General features: G+C 32.3%; 3 protein-coding genes across 7 annotated transcripts in view; 2 read left to right on the top strand and 1 right to left on the bottom strand.

Annotated features, from left to right (window-relative positions):
- Positions 1-1,025: 1,025 nt before the first annotated feature.
- On the bottom strand, positions 1,026-8,242 carry LOC108738320 (BTB/POZ domain-containing protein 10). 3 transcript variants are annotated; one of them, XM_018471696.1, is made up of 6 exons: positions 7,340-8,242; positions 7,165-7,281; positions 6,693-7,081; positions 6,333-6,641; positions 6,067-6,276; positions 1,026-1,624 (listed from the first exon to the last, which is right to left on the bottom strand). In XM_018471696.1, the coding sequence occupies exons 1-6, from the start codon at positions 7,531-7,533 to the stop codon at positions 1,446-1,448; spliced, it is 1,398 nt and encodes a 465-aa protein (XP_018327198.1). In that variant the 5' UTR covers positions 7,534-8,242; the 3' UTR covers positions 1,026-1,445. The 3 variants fall into 3 exon arrangements, with proteins under 3 accessions (XP_018327198.1, XP_018327197.1, XP_018327199.1); XM_018471695.1 differs by having other exon boundaries at positions 7,165-7,287; XM_018471697.1 differs by lacking the exon at positions 7,165-7,281.
- LOC108738323 (NTF2-related export protein) lies at positions 4,089-5,400 on the top strand. The gene is made up of 4 exons (XM_018471699.2): positions 4,089-4,255; positions 4,315-4,401; positions 4,457-4,601; positions 4,654-5,400. The coding sequence occupies exons 1-4, from the start codon at positions 4,247-4,249 to the stop codon at positions 4,833-4,835; spliced, it is 423 nt and encodes a 140-aa protein (XP_018327201.1). The 5' UTR covers positions 4,089-4,246; the 3' UTR covers positions 4,836-5,400.
- Positions 8,243-8,395: 153 nt separating the features above from the next.
- Positions 8,396-22,994, top strand: part of LOC108738318 (carnitine O-palmitoyltransferase 1, liver isoform) — a 58,774-nt gene continuing 44,175 nt past the window's right edge. For 2 of the 3 annotated variants that reach the window (XM_018471689.2, XM_018471691.2), the window contains exon 1: positions 8,396-8,704. The gene's annotated coding sequence lies outside the window, so the exon portion shown is untranslated. The remainder of the gene's footprint in view (positions 8,705-22,994) is intronic. The other variant, XM_018471690.2, reaches the window with a different exon arrangement.

The following is a 22,994-nucleotide window of genomic DNA, read 5'->3' on the forward strand; positions in this document are numbered from 1 at the left end:
AAATTGTTGCTGCACAATTTTGATAAGACTGTCCAATGGTAATTTTTGTAGAACTAAAGTAAGAAGTATTTCTAACAAAAATAAAACATTTCGTTTATATATAAAGTAAGACACACATATATTAGAAATTGAACTAAAAATAAATTAGTATCAAACTTGTGTAAATTGCAGTATCAAACATGTACACACTAGTTAACAATATTTTACCAAACATAAAGATGCAGTTGATACGAAAAACAATATTTTGTCTTTTGATAATTTTATACAGCAAATGTAGACACATATATTTTATATAATAATCATTAAATGTCGTTTTTCCAGAATTTATTTGCGATTTTTATTTAATGACTTCTTATATTTTTATTAATGAAGACACATCAAGATTAAAATACAACTAGCAGAATTATGTAAATAACTTCATACATTTACCGATTATGTAATGTTATATTATAATAAACTAACTTGAGCAAAAAAATTATCAATGTTTTTTGACGTTTTGCTTTCAGTCTTAACGTTTACTCCAATAAGTAATAAAGGAATGCGTTTTTTTTTTTCATTTTATAACGAACATAAAGGACGCATTTTATAATATGACGAAGGTATTGTTTAATAAAGGTCAGAGAACAAGAATAATGAGTTGGCCTCTGCACGATATCTTATTCATACTTTTTGGATAAATAAGCACTAATAAAATATTAAAATAATGATAGTTTTGGATATAACTCTACTAATCTTGAAAAGCTTCTCCGTTCTCACTTGCCATCTTATAGCATATACATTTTCTAGTCCTTTAATCAAGATACATCATGATGAAAAAAAATGAAAATTTTATGAATGACATAAATCAACTTGACATACCGCGCCGAATAGAATATAAAATGTAAAAAAAATAATTTTTATTTTTTTTTCTCCAATGCTAAATAAAAGTACGAAACATTCAAAATTGTAATATGTTGTTAGCTCTTATTTATTTAATATGGACGAAATATTGTGCTTATTACCTCATTAAAGAAAACAAATGAAACTTAATTTTTTAAAACTGTAATAGATATTTTCTTTTAAACTGCAAATGAATAAAAATAGGACCACAAGTATTAATTTGTAATCCTAAAAACAAAATGTGAGAAGAAAGTATATCTTTGTTCCAGTTCCATTTTTGTTCAAATAACGAAATTCTATTAAAGTAATGTATTGTTGGTTTAAAGCATTTGGCGTGATAATTCACTAATAAAAATTAACTGAACGATTAACAAAAATGAAACTGGAAAATGGCTTTGTGCGCATCCTAGATAGTACATAGGTTTTACTTTTTTTTCACCGCAATATCCATTTGATGGTAAAAATTACTGTGCCTTCGAGAATAAACAGCACACAACACGGGGGTAATGATATGATTATTTTACGTACGAAAACAGCAACTAAAATTATACATGTAATGGGCGAAATTAGGCTTCATTCGTGTCATCGGGGGGTACGTTGGGAATATCGAGATCTGGAGCTCCTCCAGCAGCACCATCTTCATTCTCCCCATTTTCAACATTTTCGTTAGCTTCAACGCCCATGGAGGGTAATTCTAGAGGAAGCAAAGGTGGAGGATCCACTAAAACACCTCCGATTGGGTTACCTAATGATTTTCATTATCATTAAAAATATATATTAGAATTTCTATGAATTAGACATTTTTGCACGTAAAAATCACAAAAAGGCCGCTTCATAAATGTACATTTGACTTTTTTCAAAAACGAAAAACTGNCTGAGTTGACCGGTTTCATATCCATACAGGTCCATGTGCAATCTTTTTATAATTTTGATAGCATTTGACAATGTAAATTGTTTTTTAAAAGACAAAATTAACTTCTCTAAACATTTTCATGTTAAATAGTATTTTTACACTTTCACCTTTATAAGAAGTTTAAAGTATTACTTACGTTCATCAATAAATCTTATTACTGATATATAAAAACCTCTTCTTATTCGATTTTGAACTATAAATTTTAACTTCAACTTCTGCTGTTTAAAGCACAATATATTACTGAAGGATGTAAAAGTGATAATAAATGTTCAAATTCTGTTAGGTAGTATCGTTTAAACTTCTTAAAATTAATATCTACTCCTGCTAAATCTTCAATTTTAGTTTTTTGTACTAAAGTCATATCCGTAAATTCAACCAATTTTCTAGTACAATAAAACTATAAAACATAATTTACATGAATTATTGAAAAAAGGATATTAGACTTGTAGTTGTATACCACTAATATGTCCCATTTGTTTTTAAATAATGATAAGTACCATACAGGAAGGAAAATAAATTTACCTTCCGACGTTTAGCAGGAACAGCACCATCTTCAGAACGGTTAGGCCGTTTACCTCGATAGGACATTGCACTTAAATAGTGCAGGGAGTACACTGGACTGCACAGCCTAAAAGCAATAAGTTAATGTATAAAACCTTTGTTCAATATTACTACATCGCTTTATCAAAAATCTTAACCTAACATTTACTTGAAAATGAAAATTGTTATTTTTGAAATTCTATTAAATACATTACAAATAGAAGAAATTAAAAAGCATAGCTAGAAATGTAGATAAATACTTACTACATGATTTAGTTTAACTGATCAAAATATACATTGAAGGTACTGAATCTTTGCTGCAGTTTTAATGCTTCCTAGTTGAACTTCAACTTAAGTTATAAACAGGTATCCAGACTTTTTCATTGTGTTAGTTTTCTCAGCTGGTATTCTCAAACCTTATATTTTGAAAAATTAAAAAGTTTAAGTAGATTTCCAAATTGCCCTTGGCTACACCATTCATTTACAACATTGGGACAACATTCCTGGTGGGAGGAATTACTTTCCAGTACTTCTTTTATTTCAGAATTACAATTTCTGCACTTGTTTTTAACAAAAAACCATTGTGTATAATATTTTAGCCACTAGTGACAAACAGCATAAGTAGAGGTGGCTCCCATGTCTACATTGTAAACATTTGCAATTGCCGCTCTTTTCGAGTCTGAAGCACTTCTTTTAACACTATATTAACAGAAACAGCATGTAAATTTGTTGGAAAATTACCATTTCGTACGCTGATTTTCATCGATCACACCAGTTTTTACTAATTTGTGATTAAATCGACTCCATTAGACTCCATTTGGTATTCTTAACATTGACAACATAGATGGCGCTTTTTGATCGTCAAACGTCGACAGATGTTTAGAACCCGAAGTTCTTTTTTTATTTTTGGACAAAATAAATTTTATTTTATGGAAACACAAATTACGTTAATGTTTTCTCATTTTAAGTTTTATTTAATAAATTGGTAATCATTAAATTATATAAAATCAAAATATAATTTAAAGCAATTGTTCAAAAAATGGGTATGGAGAAATTAGAAAGGTGATTGCGTTTTTGTTAGAGCAACTCAGCTCATTTTTAATGCATGTAGATATTTTAGAAACACTGCGCAAATATCAAAAAAATACCTATGCCTTCCTTATAATGAAGCACATTAGACTGTTCATGTACCTATTCCAAATTTCAGTGCATTGACTTTTTAGTTACCGCCAGACTATATACTAATAAAGAAATAATAATTTAACTTGCAAATTAAACCACGTGATTCAATTGGAATTTTACTTTATTGACGAACTTTTTTAATACCTATAAAATGTGCACAGTATCATTTAATTAGGAATAAAATACTAATAGTATTTGTAGTGATTAATTTAGCTATATATTAAAATTTATTCATTCAACAGTTTTAAATTAACTTATTTTTAACTTATTTTATTTATATTATAAAAATTGTTTAATTTTACGAACACCAGTGGCGTAACAATGATTTTGGCATTGATATATTTATTTATTGAATAATAGTAGCTTGTTAAAAAATTTACTACCGTAATTTTATTTGATAAAACATAAAATACAATATACAGAAGTTTTCCGTTTAATGAAAAATTTAATCTATGTGTATTTCCCGTTTTATTAGTAAATTCGAACTATAATACTTGATAACTGCAAAACCTAAATATTTTTCCCTGGCTAAATAGTAAACAGGGTAAACGACTTTAACGATATTGATATTTTAAATTTTAACCTCTAAATCGAGAATACAACAGGTAATGTTGTAATAGCGTGATCTATGAATGTGATTAGATGAGTACATTTGTTTACATTTGTTATTAAATATACTGATTGTAAAAAGCACGGATGTAATTTTGTACTAACTTCTAGCTTACAAGAAACATGGACTCGGTAAATGATAGTTATATAATAACTTTAGTCATGGGAATTACGTTTCTCATTGATTTCAGAGTTCAAAATCAAAAATTGATCAGGCTTGTCGTACAGCAGAAGAATTTACAAAATTATACTATGAAAGTATAGATAAACGGCGTCATGTATGTCTATTAAACATTGCAATAATTATTTGATTCATTATGAAACATTTTGCAGTTGATGTCTAAGTTGTATTTGGACACCGGACTTTTAGTGTGGAATGGCAATGGTGTAGCAGGTAATGAAAGAATTCAGAAATTTTTTATGGAACTTCCTCCTACTGATCACACTGTAATTACATTAGATGCCCAAGTCATACCCGGTTAGAGGTTATTTAAAAAAAAAAATTTCCCCTTTAACTGCATTTGTTTAAGAATCTGCTGTAAGTGGGCAACTGACGTTTTTAATTCAAGTTAGTGGAACTGTAAAGTATCAAGATAAACTACCCAAAAATTTTCAACAAAATTTCATGATAACAGCCCAAGGAGATAAATGGAAGATTGTAACTGATTGTATAAGATTACAAGAACCATTGGGTGCGAATGAAAAAAGTTGACAGGATGATATGTAATTGCGTCTTAGTTTATCTTATTTTAAGGTAAATTTCACTGTGGGTGAAATGAAATCATGTAGAATAAGCATAAATTGCATACACAAGCTTTTATAAATTATAGTATTTAGACAGACTTCCAGAATTTAAACATTTAAAGTTAGTCTTTAAAAATTTAATAGATTCGTTAAAACTATTATTTGAAAGTTATTTTCATTATACTCGTCAGTTTAAAAGAATTTATTTTTCATTATTCAATTAAAATTTGAGAGTTAGTCTTAAGAAATTGAACATATTTGTATTCAAAACACAATAGTAGAGTTGCACTTGTTTGTACATCATACAACTACAGAACTAATGATGCTCTTTCATACATTAGAAGCTTGATTGTTTTATCCATTTGGGGTTATTATATTGCCCATGGTGCTACCAGTTGTCTAGAAATTATCATAAGCCTAAGCTTTGAAGTTTGTGTTTTTAAGTTATTGCCATCGTTTCTACCTAGCTATAATTCACTCGTAAATATAGATTCAATTTTTTAAGATTAATAATTATTATCTGTACGTAAAACCGAGTANTTTTCAAAAACGAAAAACTGATGTAGTAATTCTAATAACCGCCTTTAATGTAAAAGATAAAAATAACAGGAAATAATTTGTATTAAAAACTGTGTAATTTACATAACCACAAGTGCTGTTCAATATTTCAATTTTAATAATTGAAATAGTCAGTTTTATCAAAAATTCACTTTTTCAATGCCCAGTTAAATGAAAAAAAAAACATGTCCATTATTTACTGTTTGTTACGATAAATTATTCCCTTTTTCTTTTTTTATTTATATCCTTGTCAGTCTCCAAACTTAAATTAACTTTATTTGTGAATATTAAGTGAATATTAATCTATTTTGAATTGGAAGTAGTTTATGAAATATTTCTCGTTACACTAATACTTTTTTCAAAAGTATAGGACTGTTTTTTTAACTTAAACGTTGTTTTTTTCTCGTTATTATTATTATGGAGTTAAAAGAACTAAAAACTCTCTCAATTTTACTAGAAATTAAATGCATGCAACCATACAATAAACGTAATGTGTATAGGTATGAACCTTCAATTTTAACAAAAATTTGCAATTTTAAACCAATTGTATTTTTTTAATTACAGTATTTTGTATGATTCGTTTTTAATTACTACTGACATAAACGAATGAATGGTTTATGTCTTTAATAAATAAAAATTACCCCTTGCATCGAGTTCCAAGGCTGGATCAGCAGTTGCTTCAGCTAAATTGGTAACACTTTTGGACTTGACGCATTGAAAATCTACATGGCGACTCTTTGCCTCTTCTTTTTCCCAAGACATATGTATAAAAGGGCGTTGTACATAATTATAAATAACTTCTGCACGACCACCTGGCCTTTTCTTGACCTTTTCTTTGTAAGTGGGATACCCTGGTTAAAAAAGTAAATTATAAGAATGTAATTGTTTGAATATAATTAATTAAAACCTTCAATTCCTAAACGAATTTTCTTTAAACCCCTATCTTTAAGTACTTGTTTGGCTACATCTCTATTTTCTATGTATTTGAAGAAGCGATACATGGCAGTGCTGTTGACAGTTTGGCTGTATTCCTCACCCATCTGTGGTGGATATTCTTCATCCCAATCAACTGAATCATCATCCAAAAGAACAACTACATGACATTCTCTATCACCTCTTTGTGCTGAGTTTACCATTAATGGTAGAATCAGTTCTTCCAGAAAAACCTCAAACTGACGTCTAGCACCCTCATTAGATAACTCATGCAAAAGACCTCCTTAAAATGAAACAAATAATATACATTTTTATTTATTAACCAGTAACTTACTCAAGTTTTGACATCTCACAGTCTCTGCATCAAAAGGCACCAATAGATAATCGCAAGCCTCTCGTAATTCTTGTACAGATACAGTTGGAGGACATTTTATAATACCTCCCTTATAATATTCCAATATGGCCCGGAAAATTGTTGCTGATATTCCATCTGCAACTTCAAATTCTCCTCTTTCATTAGGATAGGTATATTCCAAACCAGAGGTAAACATTCTTCCCAAAAGTGTGTTTGGATATGCAACTAATATGGCAGGGTCAATTACAAATCTTGTATTCTCCACCACTAATGTTACACGATCTTCACTAGAGGCTGCATTTGCTGTAGTCCCTTGTTGGTTTTGGCTCTTTAATGGTCCAATGGTTACTGAACGATTTCTGAATTCACTAAAACATTGGACATATTATGTGTATGAGGAGGTAAATGCCAAATAAACATTGAAACAAAAGAGGTATAGGAAAATTCTTACGCATTACGGGAGGAAATATGGCAGGGTTTAGGTGAGCTCAACGGATGACAACGTTGATCAGTTAACGATGACGACCGTTGGACAAGGCACGGTTTGGGCTTAGACATGGAACCGTAACTAAAACTAACGAATAACAGAAATGATTCGAAAAAAGAGTATGAATTTAAAAGAGTACCTCATGCGATTTTTGAAAACTCGTCTTCTTCTATCGTCACTATAGTCTTCAGTATCACTGCTTGTGTCGTTATTCTGATATTGATGACGATCGCCTGTAGCTCCAGCCATTTCAATTTTCTTTGATACACAACTTATTATAATGTATAGATAATTTGCACAGTGCGAACTTATTCTAGAACATGTCCACAGCATACGATATTAAAGTCGAAAAGTATTCTATTATTTTTTTTCTTTTGATTTGCTTTTAAATTAGCTACAAACAAAAAAGTTTGACTACTGTCCAACTACTGTCACATTTGTCACATCAATTCTTTTAATTGTCAGTAAATGGGAATCATATAAGAATGTATAATAACGTTGGTATTTTATAAACGTCATATAAAGTGTCATTCACTTTTATCGATCCGAACCATTTCCGAACATTAACGAAAGTTGACTGAGTTGACCGGTTTCATATCCATACAGGTCCATAAAAATAACCATAAATCGATAAATATACCATAAGTACTTTGATAAATTGTGATATACGTAAAATATGTTTGTCTACTTTACCCTAGCGCCCGGGGAATTTAGTCAAGAATATTGTTTACGAAGCAGTTTAAAAGTAAAATTACAAATTTAAGAAATTATCACAGACAAAATATGACATTCGCTTTTATAGCATGCTGACTGATACTTACCAAGAATATGTTCTGTTATATAAATAAACAAAAACAATTTAACTAGCTAATCTGCGCTTGATGAATTATATTATTAATTATAAATACCTATCCTTCAGAAGGAAAAATGATGCGCCACTGCGAACTTAATTGTAGTTATTGATGCGAATTTGTAGAATAATATACAATGAAATTAGGAATGTTAAGAATAATGTAATCCAATTAAAATTAACCAACTTTGTCAAGGTCGTATCATTTAGTTGAACGTCACAAATTCGTATAAACTTGTTGGCATTTTCTTATTTACAATTAGCTAGACGTTTATAAATGTGCAAGAAAGATAGACAATTCACATGTGACAGTATACTTGTTCCTGTCTGAGTTGCGGCTGCTATTTGGCTGTTCTGCTTCTTGAAATAAATTTTGTTAGTTCTATTTGTGACTACGCCGAAGTTAATAGCGGAATTGCGGATCTCTTAAGACAATTCGTACCTATTTTGCGAATTATACCTTGTTCACGCTACTTAAGTACTGTGTTTTGTTTTCTGTGAGTGAACATTTCAATTAAACTTGTGAGAATTTTTGCCAAAAATAATAGTATGTGGTTTTAATTTCACTAATTGTTGATTTATAAAAGGACTGGAGCTGCTTATGAATAATTAGTTTGCATTCGTTTTCTACATAATTAATTTAATTATATTCAGGTAAGCAAATAAATTTTGTATTAATGTAAAACTTATGGTAGCGTTAGAAGTATTCTTATAAAATATTTTTTTAACTGGAAACGAGTTTGATAAACAGTTGTCCTAAATACGCCAGTTATTTCGGATTTTAGGTAACACGTATGTGGGTACTTGTAGAACAGTTAGCTAGTTATTACGAATAACTAGGTAGGTACTTTTAGACATTGGAATTCTGTTACAATTGTTAATATGTCAAATATCTTGTATTGGTTGTAATTTAATTATAAAACATACTACTCTTTAAACTTATTTTAACAAGGCATCTATGAAAAAGTTGTACGTAATGTGTACATATGTATTACATCCAATTTACACATCTTCCGTCCATACGTCTATGTTAACCTGTGGTAACCTATTTTCTTATCTTGTAAAGCTGCGTTGTTGGTCATTGACTTCAGCCAATGAGAATTCTCAATTCATACACTCCCTCAGGCATTTACCAATCATATTTTTTAATTTCAAATCCTTTATATAAATCGAATGTGCAAGTAAATATGGATAAGAATCGGTTTTTGACTAATAACTAAATAAAAACAGACTTCCTTTAATATAACTAAGGACGTTTTATTAATTGCCTAATTTTTCTGATAATTTCTTATTACGTTATTTTGTTGAGCGACATTAGTATTTGAACTTTGCTCAGGCAGTGTACTTTGGACTCCAGTTCGCTCATCACAGAAGAGCGCAATAAACCAACCGGTCAAACGTCGAGTAATAGTAGTATCTATCTTTATTTTGATATTCTCATCAGATACCTAGTGTCATGGACATGGAATTAACATATGTAGACATCTTACGTCACAGAGAAATCTCACTGTAAAGTATTATAGCCATATCAGTATACGTAGGTAGGTTGCTTGATGTTAAATTAAAATTTCGTTAATAATCAGTCAATTAAAGGTTTTATTAATTTAAACGTTTGCAAAACTTAAATATAAATAATAGTGTTATGATCGTATTCTTTCAATATAATTTGAAAATTAAAGATTTTGGTTAAAATACTTTGTAACATGACTTAGGGCAGTATGTTGCCATCTATTGATATTTGCTGCTACTGAAATGTTAGACGAGGGCCTTACTAACCAGGTATCTCTATCCCAATTGAATCTAAAAGTTTTCTTGAGCATCCTGTAAGGTGTCAGTTTAAAGTACTGAGAAGGAAACAGAAAATCTTTGCTATCTCATTATCTTTTTCGAAAACATCATCTGATAATATGTTCATTTAGGGAACATAAAAGGGCCATTTTTTGCGTACCTATTTAAGTTAAATTATGTTTGATTTTTATTGATATGGAACACATTTTTTTTGCAAAAGCTACCATTGTTGTGTCCGACCCTTTTCGAGAAATTATTATTAAAAATAATAAATCAATTTTAAACGATAACATTGTAGAAAAAAAACAAAAGAACAAAATCATATTAATTATAGAAAGCTTTTCATGTTCAAATTGAGAATTTAGCCTTTTTTTGAGGAATGTAGGGTTACGCCAACTAGGTATACTTAGAAAAAATTTAATTTACATTTCTTATAGATATGTATTTATAAAAATAAATGAGTTCGACAAATTACAAGTGTTAAAATTTTGATTTTTTGTAAATCTTTAATGTTTCAGTATAATTTGCTAGACTTCTTTGTGAATTGTTAATTTTATTGAGCCGTTCCTTTCGGAGACGCTCCACTTCAATAAATGATTTCTCATGCTGTTTGTTCAACTGATCATAATTTTTAAGGAGATTTTCTCTACTTTTAACAATCTTTTTTCTCTCTTCTGCTATAACATCTATTGACTTTTTTAGTTCTGGTTTGGACATTTTTGTTAAATGATCTTTGGTAATCTTTGATATTCTTTTTGAAAAGTCATCTGTATATTTTCCATGCATTATATTCACGAACTCTTCTTCGAAGGTAGTTTTCAATAAATTGCCTTTTGATTTGGCTTCAAATTCTTTTCTTTTTGGAATTATTTTTACTTTATTTATCATTTTTGACAAAGACAAAAATCTAATCGCAATTAAGAAATAAGGGCACAAAAACAGATATTTAGTAAAATATTAAACAAATTGTTATGTCAGTTTTGTTTAATAAGCTTACTATGTTAATTTATTATTGTACTAGATTTTACTTGCGGCTTCGTTCGCTTTGATGTTCTATATTTGTCATCAACGACCACATAAAACTAATTTTTCTATCCCTTGGGAACAGCATTTTTTCTTCTGAATAAAAGGTACCTATGTCCTTTTCTGTATCCCTGACAATGTGTTGTCTACAAACATGATGATCGATTGAGTAGTTAAGGTGTAAAATCGACCACATTGAAATAATTTTTTCTATCCCTCGGGAACAGTTTTTTTTTCTGGGTAAAAGGTACCCTATGTCCTTTTCTCTATTCCTGACAATGTGTCTACCAAATTTCATGATGATCGGTTGAGTCGTTAAAGCGAGAAAAGCCAACAAACAAACAATGTTAGTTAGGATTAGTTTAGGGTTCTGTTATTATACAGGATGTTTCACAGTGCCATAAAGAGACATTAAAAAAATGTTACACAAGTAAAAATGTTGTTCATAGGAATATCTGGAAAATTCTTTGCAATTTCGGATTGAATTTTGTTGTGCGTTACGGTATGGTATAAAAATACAGTTTCTAATTAGCTCTAGCTTTTTCATTAGGCGAAAGCTGCTTTAAGATACATTTAACAATGTTTATGACATATTTCCTAATTTGAGGCATTTCAAGTTTTCGAGTTGACCTTCAGATGTCTTCAAAGTCAGTCAATCAGGTTTTAATTCAAGGTCATATTTGAGTCTCTTGTTTACTAATGTAACTTTTTTCGTTAAAAAAAGTTATTTGGGGTTTGTTATTTATAAAATATGGACTCTCGTAAATATAGTAAGTGTATTAAGTATTCTTGATTATGGGCTTTGACTGAAACAATTGTCTACTCTTTTTTGAAAATAAAAGGCAGTTAAACTTACGATTAGCCAAGTGTTTTTATATGTTTTATTTTATTATATCAGTTACAAAATGTTTCACAACGAATTTACAATTGAAAGTCCTAAATTGATTCCAACTATATTGGGACCAGGTCTCGAATGTATAATATGGTAAAGTTTCATTAGAAAATATTTTTGCGTTCATCTGTGACAGGAAAGATCCTGGTTATCATTTTATTATAGACAATATATATATACATAGATTTAGATATTACTACCCACTAATGTAATAGCCAATAGGACTAACAAAAAAAGTAAACTAGCTTTGAGTTAATTGAAAATTGAAATATGTACAGTAACTTTGTACCAGTTTGTATATACAATTTTTTTAAATTATTTTTATATTCGCATATCCATTGTAATACACAGTTTAATTTTTAATTTCCTCTATTTGATTATTCTCCATTAAATCTTTAAGTTTGTATTTTCGTTCTCTCAAAAGCTCTTTAACTTCCTTCAATTCTTTTCTGGCTGATTCCAACATTTTTGCCAATTTTTCTTTTTCGGTTTCAATAAAACTCTTTTGTTGTCTGATCGTCTGAGTATCGTTGTAAATATGGGCTATAAATACTTGCAATTGATCTCTGGTCATATTTTTTATGTCCGCGTTCTTTTCAACAGCCGCCGGTAATGCTTCTTTGTTATTAGTCTTTTTTATTTTAGCGAGTAAACCCTTATTCATGATTTGTTACTGCGAGAATAATAGATTGACATTTGCGTTAATATTATTGACAAGTTTGTCTAGGTCTAGATATAAAGGGTTTAGGGTTTCCGTACGCTAAAGCAGCGGTGTCATATACAGGGTTATGTGCATCGTGTGAAGTAAGCGCTAGTATATCGCCATCTATAGACATTTACTGCAGGTGCTATTGTAATATTTCATGTTTCTTGACAAAGTTCCGCGAAGGTAGGTATCTTTTAGTAAAATTGCAGAAGCGTCCTTCGTAAGTCCTTGCTAAGAACTATGCAACATTAATTTACATATCTCTAGATGGCGATAGACTAAACAACTTTTTGTATAGACTAATTTAAATTTTTTGTCGAAATTACCTGTGGTGTGCTGATGAGGACTAATAATGTTGGCAATCCACATTTGGTCATCATCATAAAGTCGTCAGTCCTAAGACTGGTTGGACACGCACCTCCACTCTTTCCTATCCTGAGCTAATCTTCGCATTTCTCTAAAACTAGAACAACCCACATAACTATTTGCGAAACAGTAATCTAATCTAGGTCTACCTATACCCCTCTTAACTCCAGTTTCTGCCTCTGTCTCTGACTAGATCTTCATGCCTGAGAAGGTGTCCTATTAACCTACCTCGCCTATTTATTATTAACTTCCATTGAGTCTTATGTTCTACTATTCTTTCTCATACCTCTTCATTTTTAACCTTCTCTATCCAAGGTATCCCTATCATTCGCCTCTAACATCACATTTCGAACGCTTCTAACGTTTTCGCACCCGTAAAGAGCCGCGCACCAAACACACCTTAAATAACCTTTTTCTAATTTTTTCTAATTTGTAAATTAATCGTTCTCGAGCATAGAAGTGATTTCTTTTTTATTGAAGGCGACTCGATCCGGTGCAAATCTCTGCTTTATTTCCCTACTACTTCCGTCCTGACGTATCTGACTTCCTAGATACCTAAAATCGGCCACTTCTTCTAATTTTTCGTTTCCTATCTTTATATTCGCTCTTTATCTACGTTTTCTTCTTTTACATATCAGTATTTTGGTTTTACTTTTGTTTATTTTCATACAGTACTGTTTTGTCAGTACCGCATCAATTTTATTTAAAGCTATCTGTAACTCTTCCTTACTAAATGGTAATACTGCTGTATCATCTGCAAATCTAAGCATACTAATCTTTTGCCCCTGTATATCTATCCCTACAGTTGTACTGTCTTTAATGATGTTGATCGTGTCTTCGATGTATAGATTAGAATGGAGCGGTGACAGTGTGCATCTTTGTCTGACTCCCTTCCTAATATTAACTTCTCTATATTGCAGTCCCAGCTTTTTAACGGCCTGTTGCTAAGTATCACTCTCCTATCATTGTAACTCATCCCTACATTTTTAAGTATATTTAACATCTTGTCCCATTTAACATTGTCAAAAGCTTTTTCTAAATCTACAAATCCTATGTACGCAGTCTTTCTTTTTTCTATCGTTTTCTCTATTGTTACCCGTAAAACTTCCCGCGTTCCTCTATTTCTTCTAAAACAAATTGATCTTCCCCTAATAGTTCTTCCGCCCTTCTATCCATCCTCCTCTGTATAATTCTAGTTAAAATTTTTGACGCATGGGAAGTTAAGCTTATTGTTCTAAATGCTCGCACCTATCCGCTCCTCTTTTTTTAGGTTAGGTTACTACCACGTTCCGTTTATAATCCTCTGGAACTTTCCCCGTCTCGTAAATGTTACTAACTACCTTAAACATACGATCTCTATCCTCTTGTCCTGCATGTTTTATAATTTCCCCCTGTATCCCATCTATACCTGGCACCTTATTATTCTTTAAGTTTTTTAATGCTATATCGAACTCTTCTCTCATTATGGGATAACCTGACTCATCTATTTGCACACTATCTTCCTTCTCTAATATATCTCCTAATTCATGGCCTGCGTATAGTTCCTCTAAATATTCTTTTCACCTATCTGTCTTTTCCTCATTTTCTATCAAATTGACCCGTGCCTCGTTTCTTATATTATGTTATCTTCGAAAACTAATTCAGGGAACTACAAAGAAAAGTTGTCGCATAGTTTCAATGCAAGCTGTAGTTGTTTTATTGTATACATGTATACAATACCTCATCGTGATTTTTTAGAGCCTGACGCTAATTATATTATTAGGCATTGTCTTGATTTTTTTGATGCAACTTGGTGCGGTAACTTGCCTTTATAATAGTCATGGTTCTATTATTCGATGGTAGCAGTTCGTATGACCTTTGAGCCATAATTGATGATGCGTCGTTATTTTTTGATACATTCTCCGAAATTGAATTGACTATAATAATACCTATTATTTTTTTTTTTGGCAACAACGATTCCCATATCATTCAAGAATTATTTTATAAAAATTTTGAAANAAAAAAAAATGAAGGTTCCATATTGAGTTATAGACAGAAACAAAACTAAAAAGTCGTCAATAAAATTTAAATTAAAAAAATTAAAAAAACCAACTACGTAAGAGCGAAGTAAAAACATGGGAATATGATGACGTAAAATAGTCATTATTATTGCCGCTATGAGCCTACCAATTAAAAGGTGATATATAGATAAAATCTTCGTTCCCTATTGTTTTTTTTTTATTAGATAAGGGGCAAACCCTTATATAAAAAAGATTACAATATAATACCTAAGTTTAAACGAGATGAGTGTCAATACAAGGATACAGAACTAAAGAAGAAAAAAAAAAAAAGAAACAGAAAATATAATTTTTACTAGTAATTAGATAACAACTTAATAATTTCGTGTAAATTCGTCTTCACTTCTTTTTTCTTAGACACCTTTATCCTTTATCTTTATAATCGATCAACAGGATTCCTTCTGAGTCCCAAAAGACTGTCGCTGTGATTTTCCCAACCGACTGTGACACCTTAAACATATTGGGTGGCGGTGTGCCTTTTTTGGACCACTGTGTAGAGTCCTGTTTGGACTCAAGTTTATAATGATGAACCCAGGTTTCGTTCCCAATAACAATTCCAGTCAATACTCCATCTTTATCTTCACTACAGTGGTCCAAAAACGCGCGAGAACATTCCACACGCTAGTGTTTTTGAGGGGGGAGTTTGAGTGAGCATTCTCGGCACCCATCTTGCACTGACTTTAGATAATCGTGAAGAATTTTAAAAATGGTTGTATCTGATACTCCTACCATTTTTTGCAAGCTGTTTCTTCCAGTATTAATTTTTCGACTTTTTGAATGATTTCCGGAGTGGTCAGCTCGATCGGCATGCCTGGCCATGGGTTGTCTTCAAGTGAGTCCCTGCCTTGCTTAAAGAGGGTATGCCACTTGTAAACCATGGTATTACCTGGGCAAGAATACCCGTAAACTGATAACATCTCTTCCAGTATGGTTTGAACTGATTTTCCCTGCTTGATAAGGAACTTTATAACAGCGCGGTACTCGATTTTCTCCATATTTCACAATTTGTTCCAGTTTGACTTATTTGGTAGACAATAGTTCAAGGACTCCTGACCTAATTACGATAAAACTTGGTATTTATACTAATAATGAGTTGGTTAATTCGTAATGACTCGAATAAGTACCCTCACTAATGACCTAAATACCCATTCCGCGAACTTAAAAACGTACCCTTGTACATATATGTATATAAACATTCTATCGTAATATCGTAATAAGAGTACACATTATGATTTATGACGTTTATTTATAGATTATAGTGTAGTGCGTATGTGTGTATTAGTAAAAACAGTACACATAATCCATTATTTAGTCTTGGTTCAACTTTTGCGCTAATGTTCGTAAACTACATGCAGACAATGTATGTCATGTATATTTACGATTAAAAATATATCAGCAAGCTATGTACAATTTCCATTGACTGATCGTGAGCCTGGTAGACACATCAAAACAGTAACAATATAAAGTACATTCATTCTACGGTATTTAGCTCAATAAACTAATAATAAAGCTTTACATACATTGCATTATCTTGTAATGTAATTATCTAGGTACCTTGCACGAACATAAACATGAGAGGTGCTTATCAGATAAAGTTAATGAGTGCCAATACAAACCTTTAATATCTACCAAGCTATGTTATAAGTATGGAAAATTTTGAATATCTGCCATGCTTGTCAACGATGCATAAAGCTCTTATACATATTTTATTCGGTCATTATTGTTAATTTGTTTGATATTTTTATCTGGAAGGCTGTGGTGTACACTCACAATGTCCGTGAATAACGTTTTTAATAATTCATATGCACTGGGTGTTTCTGAAATAAGTGATGAAGTTTTATTAGATGCAAGTTAAAAAATCGTAGGGTGAGTAGCAATACAAAAAACGAAATGTGTGTTGGGACACATAGTAGAAGTGAAACTTTAATGGACAAGTGAAAAAACGAATGACCAAGGAGAAGTGGAAAAACCAATCGCAACAAAAGTTTTACGGACAGGTTTGTAAATTGGAGAAGTACATTAACAGTCTGCCTGTAAAACTTGAAGTAAAAAGTTTGTTGCAATTCGATTTTCCACTTGTCCGTTGCCATTCGTTTTTCCACTTGTCTGTTGCAGTTTCACTTCTACTATGTTCCAGCACACATTTCGTTTTCAAAGGTTTACTGCAAATTATTATGATTTGGTTTTTACATAGACCGCAAATGAAGGCAATGATGCCCAGCCACGTGAAGAGCAGAGGTAAGAAAACAACAGCTGAGCACAGCACACGCCGTCGGGACTCTAGCGGACTCTCGGCTCTCTACGCGGCTGCGCATTATATCCATCTAATACAGCCGTTGCCCTCTCTCTCCGCCGCCGTCAGCCTTTCTTTCCGTTCACTGCAGCCGCTCATCAAGCGATATACCGTCTACCCCCTCCGCGGTTTTTTCGTGACAGAAAAAATCGCAATACGCAAATAAAGAAGTTTCACTTTGAAACAAAAAATTGTAAGAAAACCACAACAAATTATTAAAATTCGAAGCCGGTTCTGGGCGTGCATATTGTAAAGAATTTTCTAGTGTAGGTAACTTAATTGAAACAGGTCTTGCATATAAGCAATTCATTTTACACAGTAAAGCCCCTGTTAAGGTTATGTTACACGGCGCGTGGAGCGTGGATCAACAATGCAGGCCGTACTGACCCTGTCTCCGCGCCAAATAAAAGCCATGTTACACGGCGCGTGAACTTTGTTGGTAAATGTCAAAAGGAACGCGTCTGTGGTTATTAAATCTGGTCCGAAAATATTTAGACAAGCTGAAGTAATCTATTCAGTTTGCAATGCGTAACATACTTGATAATCTTTTGTAATATATAATAATACACAGGGTGTTTCTGAAATAAGTAGCAAGTTTACTGGAGGTGATAGGGCACTATAGAGAAAATTAAGTAAATGTTTGGTGATCCAAGTCCACCGTTTTCGAGAAAAAACGTATGTGAACGTACAGGGAAAGGTCAGTCCGGTCCTGATAGCATCACACAGGGAACTGCAACAATTCAAAGCCACATTCGATCAGCTGATCATCGGCAGCATCCGTGTTGCATTTGTTTTGTATTTTTTGAACTCATGCAGTTTGTCATTTGTTAGATTAGATTAAATATGATTGACGATGTTTATGTCACAACCTGTCTACAGTAGGTCTTTGTTCCTTTAGTGTTGTAAACGTGCATGTATGTATTCAGTCGATAGGTAGGTCAGGGTGTCATTGTCATAGGTCAATAACAACCTCAAAGGTGGTGTGGAAATCCGCTTTACAATTAATAAAATTACAATTACCTATCCATATGGTATTAATACACCGGTTGATGTTTAAGTAACGTTAATTTTATTTTTCTTTGGTGTTCTTAATACCAAGATGAAATGTACTTTAAATAATGTTGCAGATTGTCAGCGATGAATAAAGGTGTCGTTTAATTAATTTTTATCGTAATGGGCCCCTTAAAAACATTATTGTGTGTAGTAGTAGAGTAGTAATAAGCTTTATTAGCCATTAAAATTAAACAACCAGTAGTGTATGTTTACAATCTCCATCGATGTTGCTGTTGTTATCGCAGCTGAGTACTAATACCTGTGTTGCCAATTCACGTTCAGGACCGGCTTGAGATTGTCATTTGTTCTTTTTTTTTACTTTTTTCTCTGTTAACAATCCACGCGTATAAAATGGGCTTAATGAGTCTAGCATAGACACCATTGGTGGACTTGTCCTAAGGCCCAGTGGGCCCGGGCCTAGGGCGGCCAGATATTAAGGGCGGCAAATCGTGCCAAAAAAATCGCTGATGATAACAAGATTAACAAGAAAAAACTCAAATGCAAAGTATCTTAATAGTTCATAGGCTGGCGTTTTCGTTTTCTTGTTTGCGCAGAGTTAAAAACTATTTACGCACAACTATGACGGAGCAGACGTTAAACGATCTTGCTTTGCTTAACATAGAAGCTGATTTTTTAAGCAAATTGGATTGCGAAGATTTAATTAATGATTTTGCTGCGATTATGTGCAGACGAGTTTTGTAACACATTGTAAAACACTTATTTTATTAATAACAAAACCTGAAACCGTTTTAAATGTTTTATTTAATTGTCCAATCATCCCTGAAACCTCGGAAAATATTATAAATTAGCTATAATGATGGGTGCTGAGAAAGGGGCGGCACATGGCCTGGGGCCTACAGCGGCTAGGACTGCAAATCCGGCACTGATAGACACGCACGCCGCACATGAATTGTTGCTCCACGCGCCGCGTAACATGGCCTTAACACATTATCCATATAAAAATTACATAATGAAATCAACATCATTAAAGACAGGACAACTGTAGGGATAGAAATATAAAGGCAAAAGATTACTATGCTTAGATTCGCAAATGATATAGCAGTATTAGCATCTACTAAGGAGGGAGTTAGAGATAGCTTTAAATAAAATGGAAGCGGTATTGACAAAACATTACTGTATGAATATAAATAAAAGCAAAAAATACTGGTATGCAGGGGGAGAAAAAGTAGGGAAAGAACAAATATAAAGATAGGAAACGAAAGATTAAAGTGGTTGATTTTCGGAACTCAATAAGAAAGGCAAAATGGTTGGTAGGACTTCTCAGGCATGAAGGGCTAGTCAGAGACATATTAGAAGCAGAAACGGGAACTAAGAGGAGTAGAGGTGGAGTTAGTTTAGATTACTGTTCACAAATAGTTAAGGATGAGGGCTGTTCTACATTTAAGGAAATACGAAGATTAGTTCAGGATAAGAAAGAGTGAAAGTGTGTGTCCAACCAGTCTTAGGACTGACGACCTATGTAATGATGATGATGAAAAGACTTTACAGTTTCAATCAGATAATAATAAAGACTCCACGATTGTTTCGATTGAAAAGCACTTCTTTCAAGTTGGCATGGCAAAATTAGCAGGTAAAAATAAAAACCATAGCATATTTAGCCGTAAATTAGCCGCTAAGGACCCGTGAAAGTCAAAAAATAGCCACGACGCAAACTTCAAATGAAGATTGCATGCAAAAATTGTAAAACCAGTTATTAAAATCTTAGGCCGCTAGAACCAGGCTCATATTTAACCGTTAATTAGTTGCTAACGATGTAGTCTACTAGTCACGGGGTTCGATTTTTTTTTTTTTCAAATAGCGTCGGTTTTTCACATTCTAAACCAGGTTTGCTGTGATTCCGCAAATTAGCTGTGAATGCTAAAAATTAACCGCCACCCGGGAAACCCGAAAATCAGTTTGCATGCTAATTTCCAAATTATTCTTGAATTGAAATTGAAATCCGATGGTGAGTAGACTACATCGTAAGCGGTTAATTAGCGGCTAATTATTTATGAGCCTGGTTCTGGCTGTCTAGGATTTTCCTAACCGATTTTACAATTTTTGCATGCTAACTTATTTTGAAATTAGCATGCAAACTGGTTTTCGGGTTTCTCGGGTAGCGGCTTATCTTTGGCTTTCACGGTTCATTTGGGCAATATTTACAGCAAATTTTCAAGCGTGGTTTACAGTGTTTAGTATAATCTCAGCCAATATTGTAGCGGTTGTCGGGCAGTCAAAATCGAAAAATGACGCTATTTTGAAATAAATCGATCGCAATCGACACCTTTCATGCATGAATATGGGAACGAAGGTATTTGAAATACAACGTGTAATTATACAACATGCTACTGAAGTGATACTTCTTCAAACACACAAATATACCGGGCTAGGGGTTAAGGAATTGGTTTAATGGTATTATTTATACACTATGCTTCGCACGGGTGCAATGCTGATAGTAAATCTACTATAGAATGTCTTTATATTCAACAATCACAGCTCATTAGACAGTACAAACCGGCCGGTACCGCCGCAACCGCTACGTCCCTGCATTTTAATTCATTCGTTTAAATTACATGCTGTAAAGAGCCATATGATGAGCCATAAATGCACAATGTATTTAAAAGTACTTAATTGGATAAGGATTAATGCTGTATTGCTTAAAATCGCTTCGTAAATAAGCTATTATTTCTCGTAAAAAGTAAAGGATAAAAAATGGTTATTGTGGGTTATCCCTAAGAGATAGACATATACCACTAGGGACTTTTTTGTAGACCTTTTAAGGTGTACAATACTGTAGTATATTATTTAGCCAGCGTTTGCAATGCAAGCGCAAAAAAAATGTGTTTATTTACATCACATTACAAACCTCTAAAATTATTAGTGTTTCTCTACTATATTATGCATGTATTATACATATAAACCTTCCTCTTGAATTACTCTATCTATTAAATAAAAACGCATTAAAATCCGTTGCGTAGTTTTAAAGATCTAAGCATTCATAGGGACAGACAGCGGGGGAAATGCGTTGCATGATTTCGTTACATAGTAACTCGCATGAAACGAACTTACCCTACCGTGCGTAAAAAATCGAACCCCACAGTTAGTGGAATACATCGTCAGCGATTAATTAACGGCTAATTATAAGCTTGGTTGCTAATTTTATTTGAAGTGGTTACTAACTTCATTTGAAGTTGGCATGCAAACTGATTTTCGGGTTTCCTGGGTCGCGGCTAATTTTTGGCTTTCGAGGCTAATTTACGGCTAATTATCCTATGATTTTCATTTTTGCTTGCTAATTTTGCAATACCAACTTCAAAGAGGTCTGAAAAGTCATTATAAAGACTAGGTTCAGACAATACCAGTATTATCATGGTTTAAGTCTGACAATTTTGACAGAATGCTGATTTATTGTAAAGTGAAAGTTTTATTTACGCTAATACGTATAGGTAATTAGGCTATGTATGAATCCAGCAATGCCCCATTGGTCCCCAGACGAAAGTATGTATTCTATACCTACGGACTTACCATACATATATTATGTATTGGGCATGAGTATAAATAAACCTGTAGAAGTCTAGTTGTTTGTCATTAAATTTATTGTTAAAGGTTTTCATTAAGCAATTGTTTAATGACATGATACACTTAAGGAAGCTTAAATAGATTTTTATTCTGCTTTCTAAATTCCACGTGCCTCATATTAATTGCAAATGACAGTCCAGTCAATTTAACATTTTGTGAAAGTTGACGAGAGACAGTGAAAATTGTATTGTTGATGGAATATGTCAAGTTAGTTTTAACTTTTGCGTTTAGTAGGTGCAAAGTAACCTACACGTATGTTTATTTCTATGGAAAATGTAAAAATAAGAGATCGATTTTTTTTAAGGATTATTATAAAGATGATTTTTTAAATTGTATGTACGTAGTAATGAAACAAATTGAAATGTACAACAAAATCTTAAAAAATGTCTAAATTACTTGAATAATGTGGAACTTTTTATTTTTTTAAAATTCAGTTGTCTGGATGACCCTGAGATCCTGAGATCTTCAATTATGGATTTGAAAAGTAGTTCACTTTTTAGCGGAAACCTTATCAAAAAGGAAATGTAATATAAAAAAACAAAGGAAAAAATGTTACGGTGCAAGTTTGATGAAACATTATAATAAATGAAACAATGGATATCGAAACGTTTTACCTTTTGTTTTATTTGTCGTGATTCATGATGTTTTATTAGACTTGCGCCATTAACACTCTTTCTTTTGTTATCAATGTTCGCCTTTTTTTATTTTATGTTGGTAAAACGTACCTACCTAACTTTTTTAATATTTTCTTTCCTAAGCATCTGTGCGGGTAAAAAGTCAAACAAAAATTTAAATGGACCTTGTTGGAGCATACGTAATCCTAAAATGTAGCATCGTACTACAGATGGCGCTCACCACGCCATTTGTGGTATTTTCCAAAAATTTAATATTTAAGTTTTTTATTTAATAAAAACTACAGTAGTTATCCATAATTTCTAAATAACGTATAGCATCAGTAAAAGTTTATTATCAATGGTCAAGATGGAGGCATCAGGAAACCAAGACAAGAGATGTCGTTTCCATCGTGGTTTGCGAAACTAAATCTAAGGGTGTGTTCCGAAATATAACCCAGCATACTGATCAGTGCTGATGACGTCGTGAATCGACGACATACTGTTGATTCGTTCCGAAATATACTGGCCAGTGCGTTGATGTCAAATTGACGCCATATTGACAATAGTGATTGT

Source organism: Agrilus planipennis, unplaced genomic scaffold (genome assembly GCF_000699045.2).
Source record: "Agrilus planipennis isolate EAB-ADULT unplaced genomic scaffold, Apla_2.0 scaffold190, whole genome shotgun sequence".
NCBI classification, from domain to species: Eukaryota; Metazoa; Arthropoda; class Insecta; order Coleoptera; family Buprestidae; genus Agrilus; species Agrilus planipennis.

Coding starts and splice junctions, on each gene's coding strand:
- LOC108738323 (XM_018471699.2), top strand. Junction 4,402..4,456: donor GTATAGATAAACGGCGTCAT/GTATGTCTATTA, acceptor AACATTTTGCAG/TTGATGTCTAAGTTGTATTT. Junction 4,602..4,653: donor AGATGCCCAAGTCATACCCG/GTTAGAGGTTAT, acceptor CATTTGTTTAAG/AATCTGCTGTAAGTGGGCAA.
- LOC108738320 (XM_018471695.1), bottom strand. CDS start 7,533: ATGCTGTGGACATGTTCTAGAATAAGTTCGCACTGTGCAAATTATCTA. Junction 6,277..6,332: donor AATTCGTTTAGGAATTGAAG/GTTTTAATTAAT, acceptor TTTTTTAACCAG/GGTATCCCACTTACAAAGAA. Junction 1,625..6,066: donor CTTGGAACTCGATGCAAGGG/GTAATTTTTATT, acceptor GAAAATCATTAG/GTAACCCAATCGGAGGTGTT.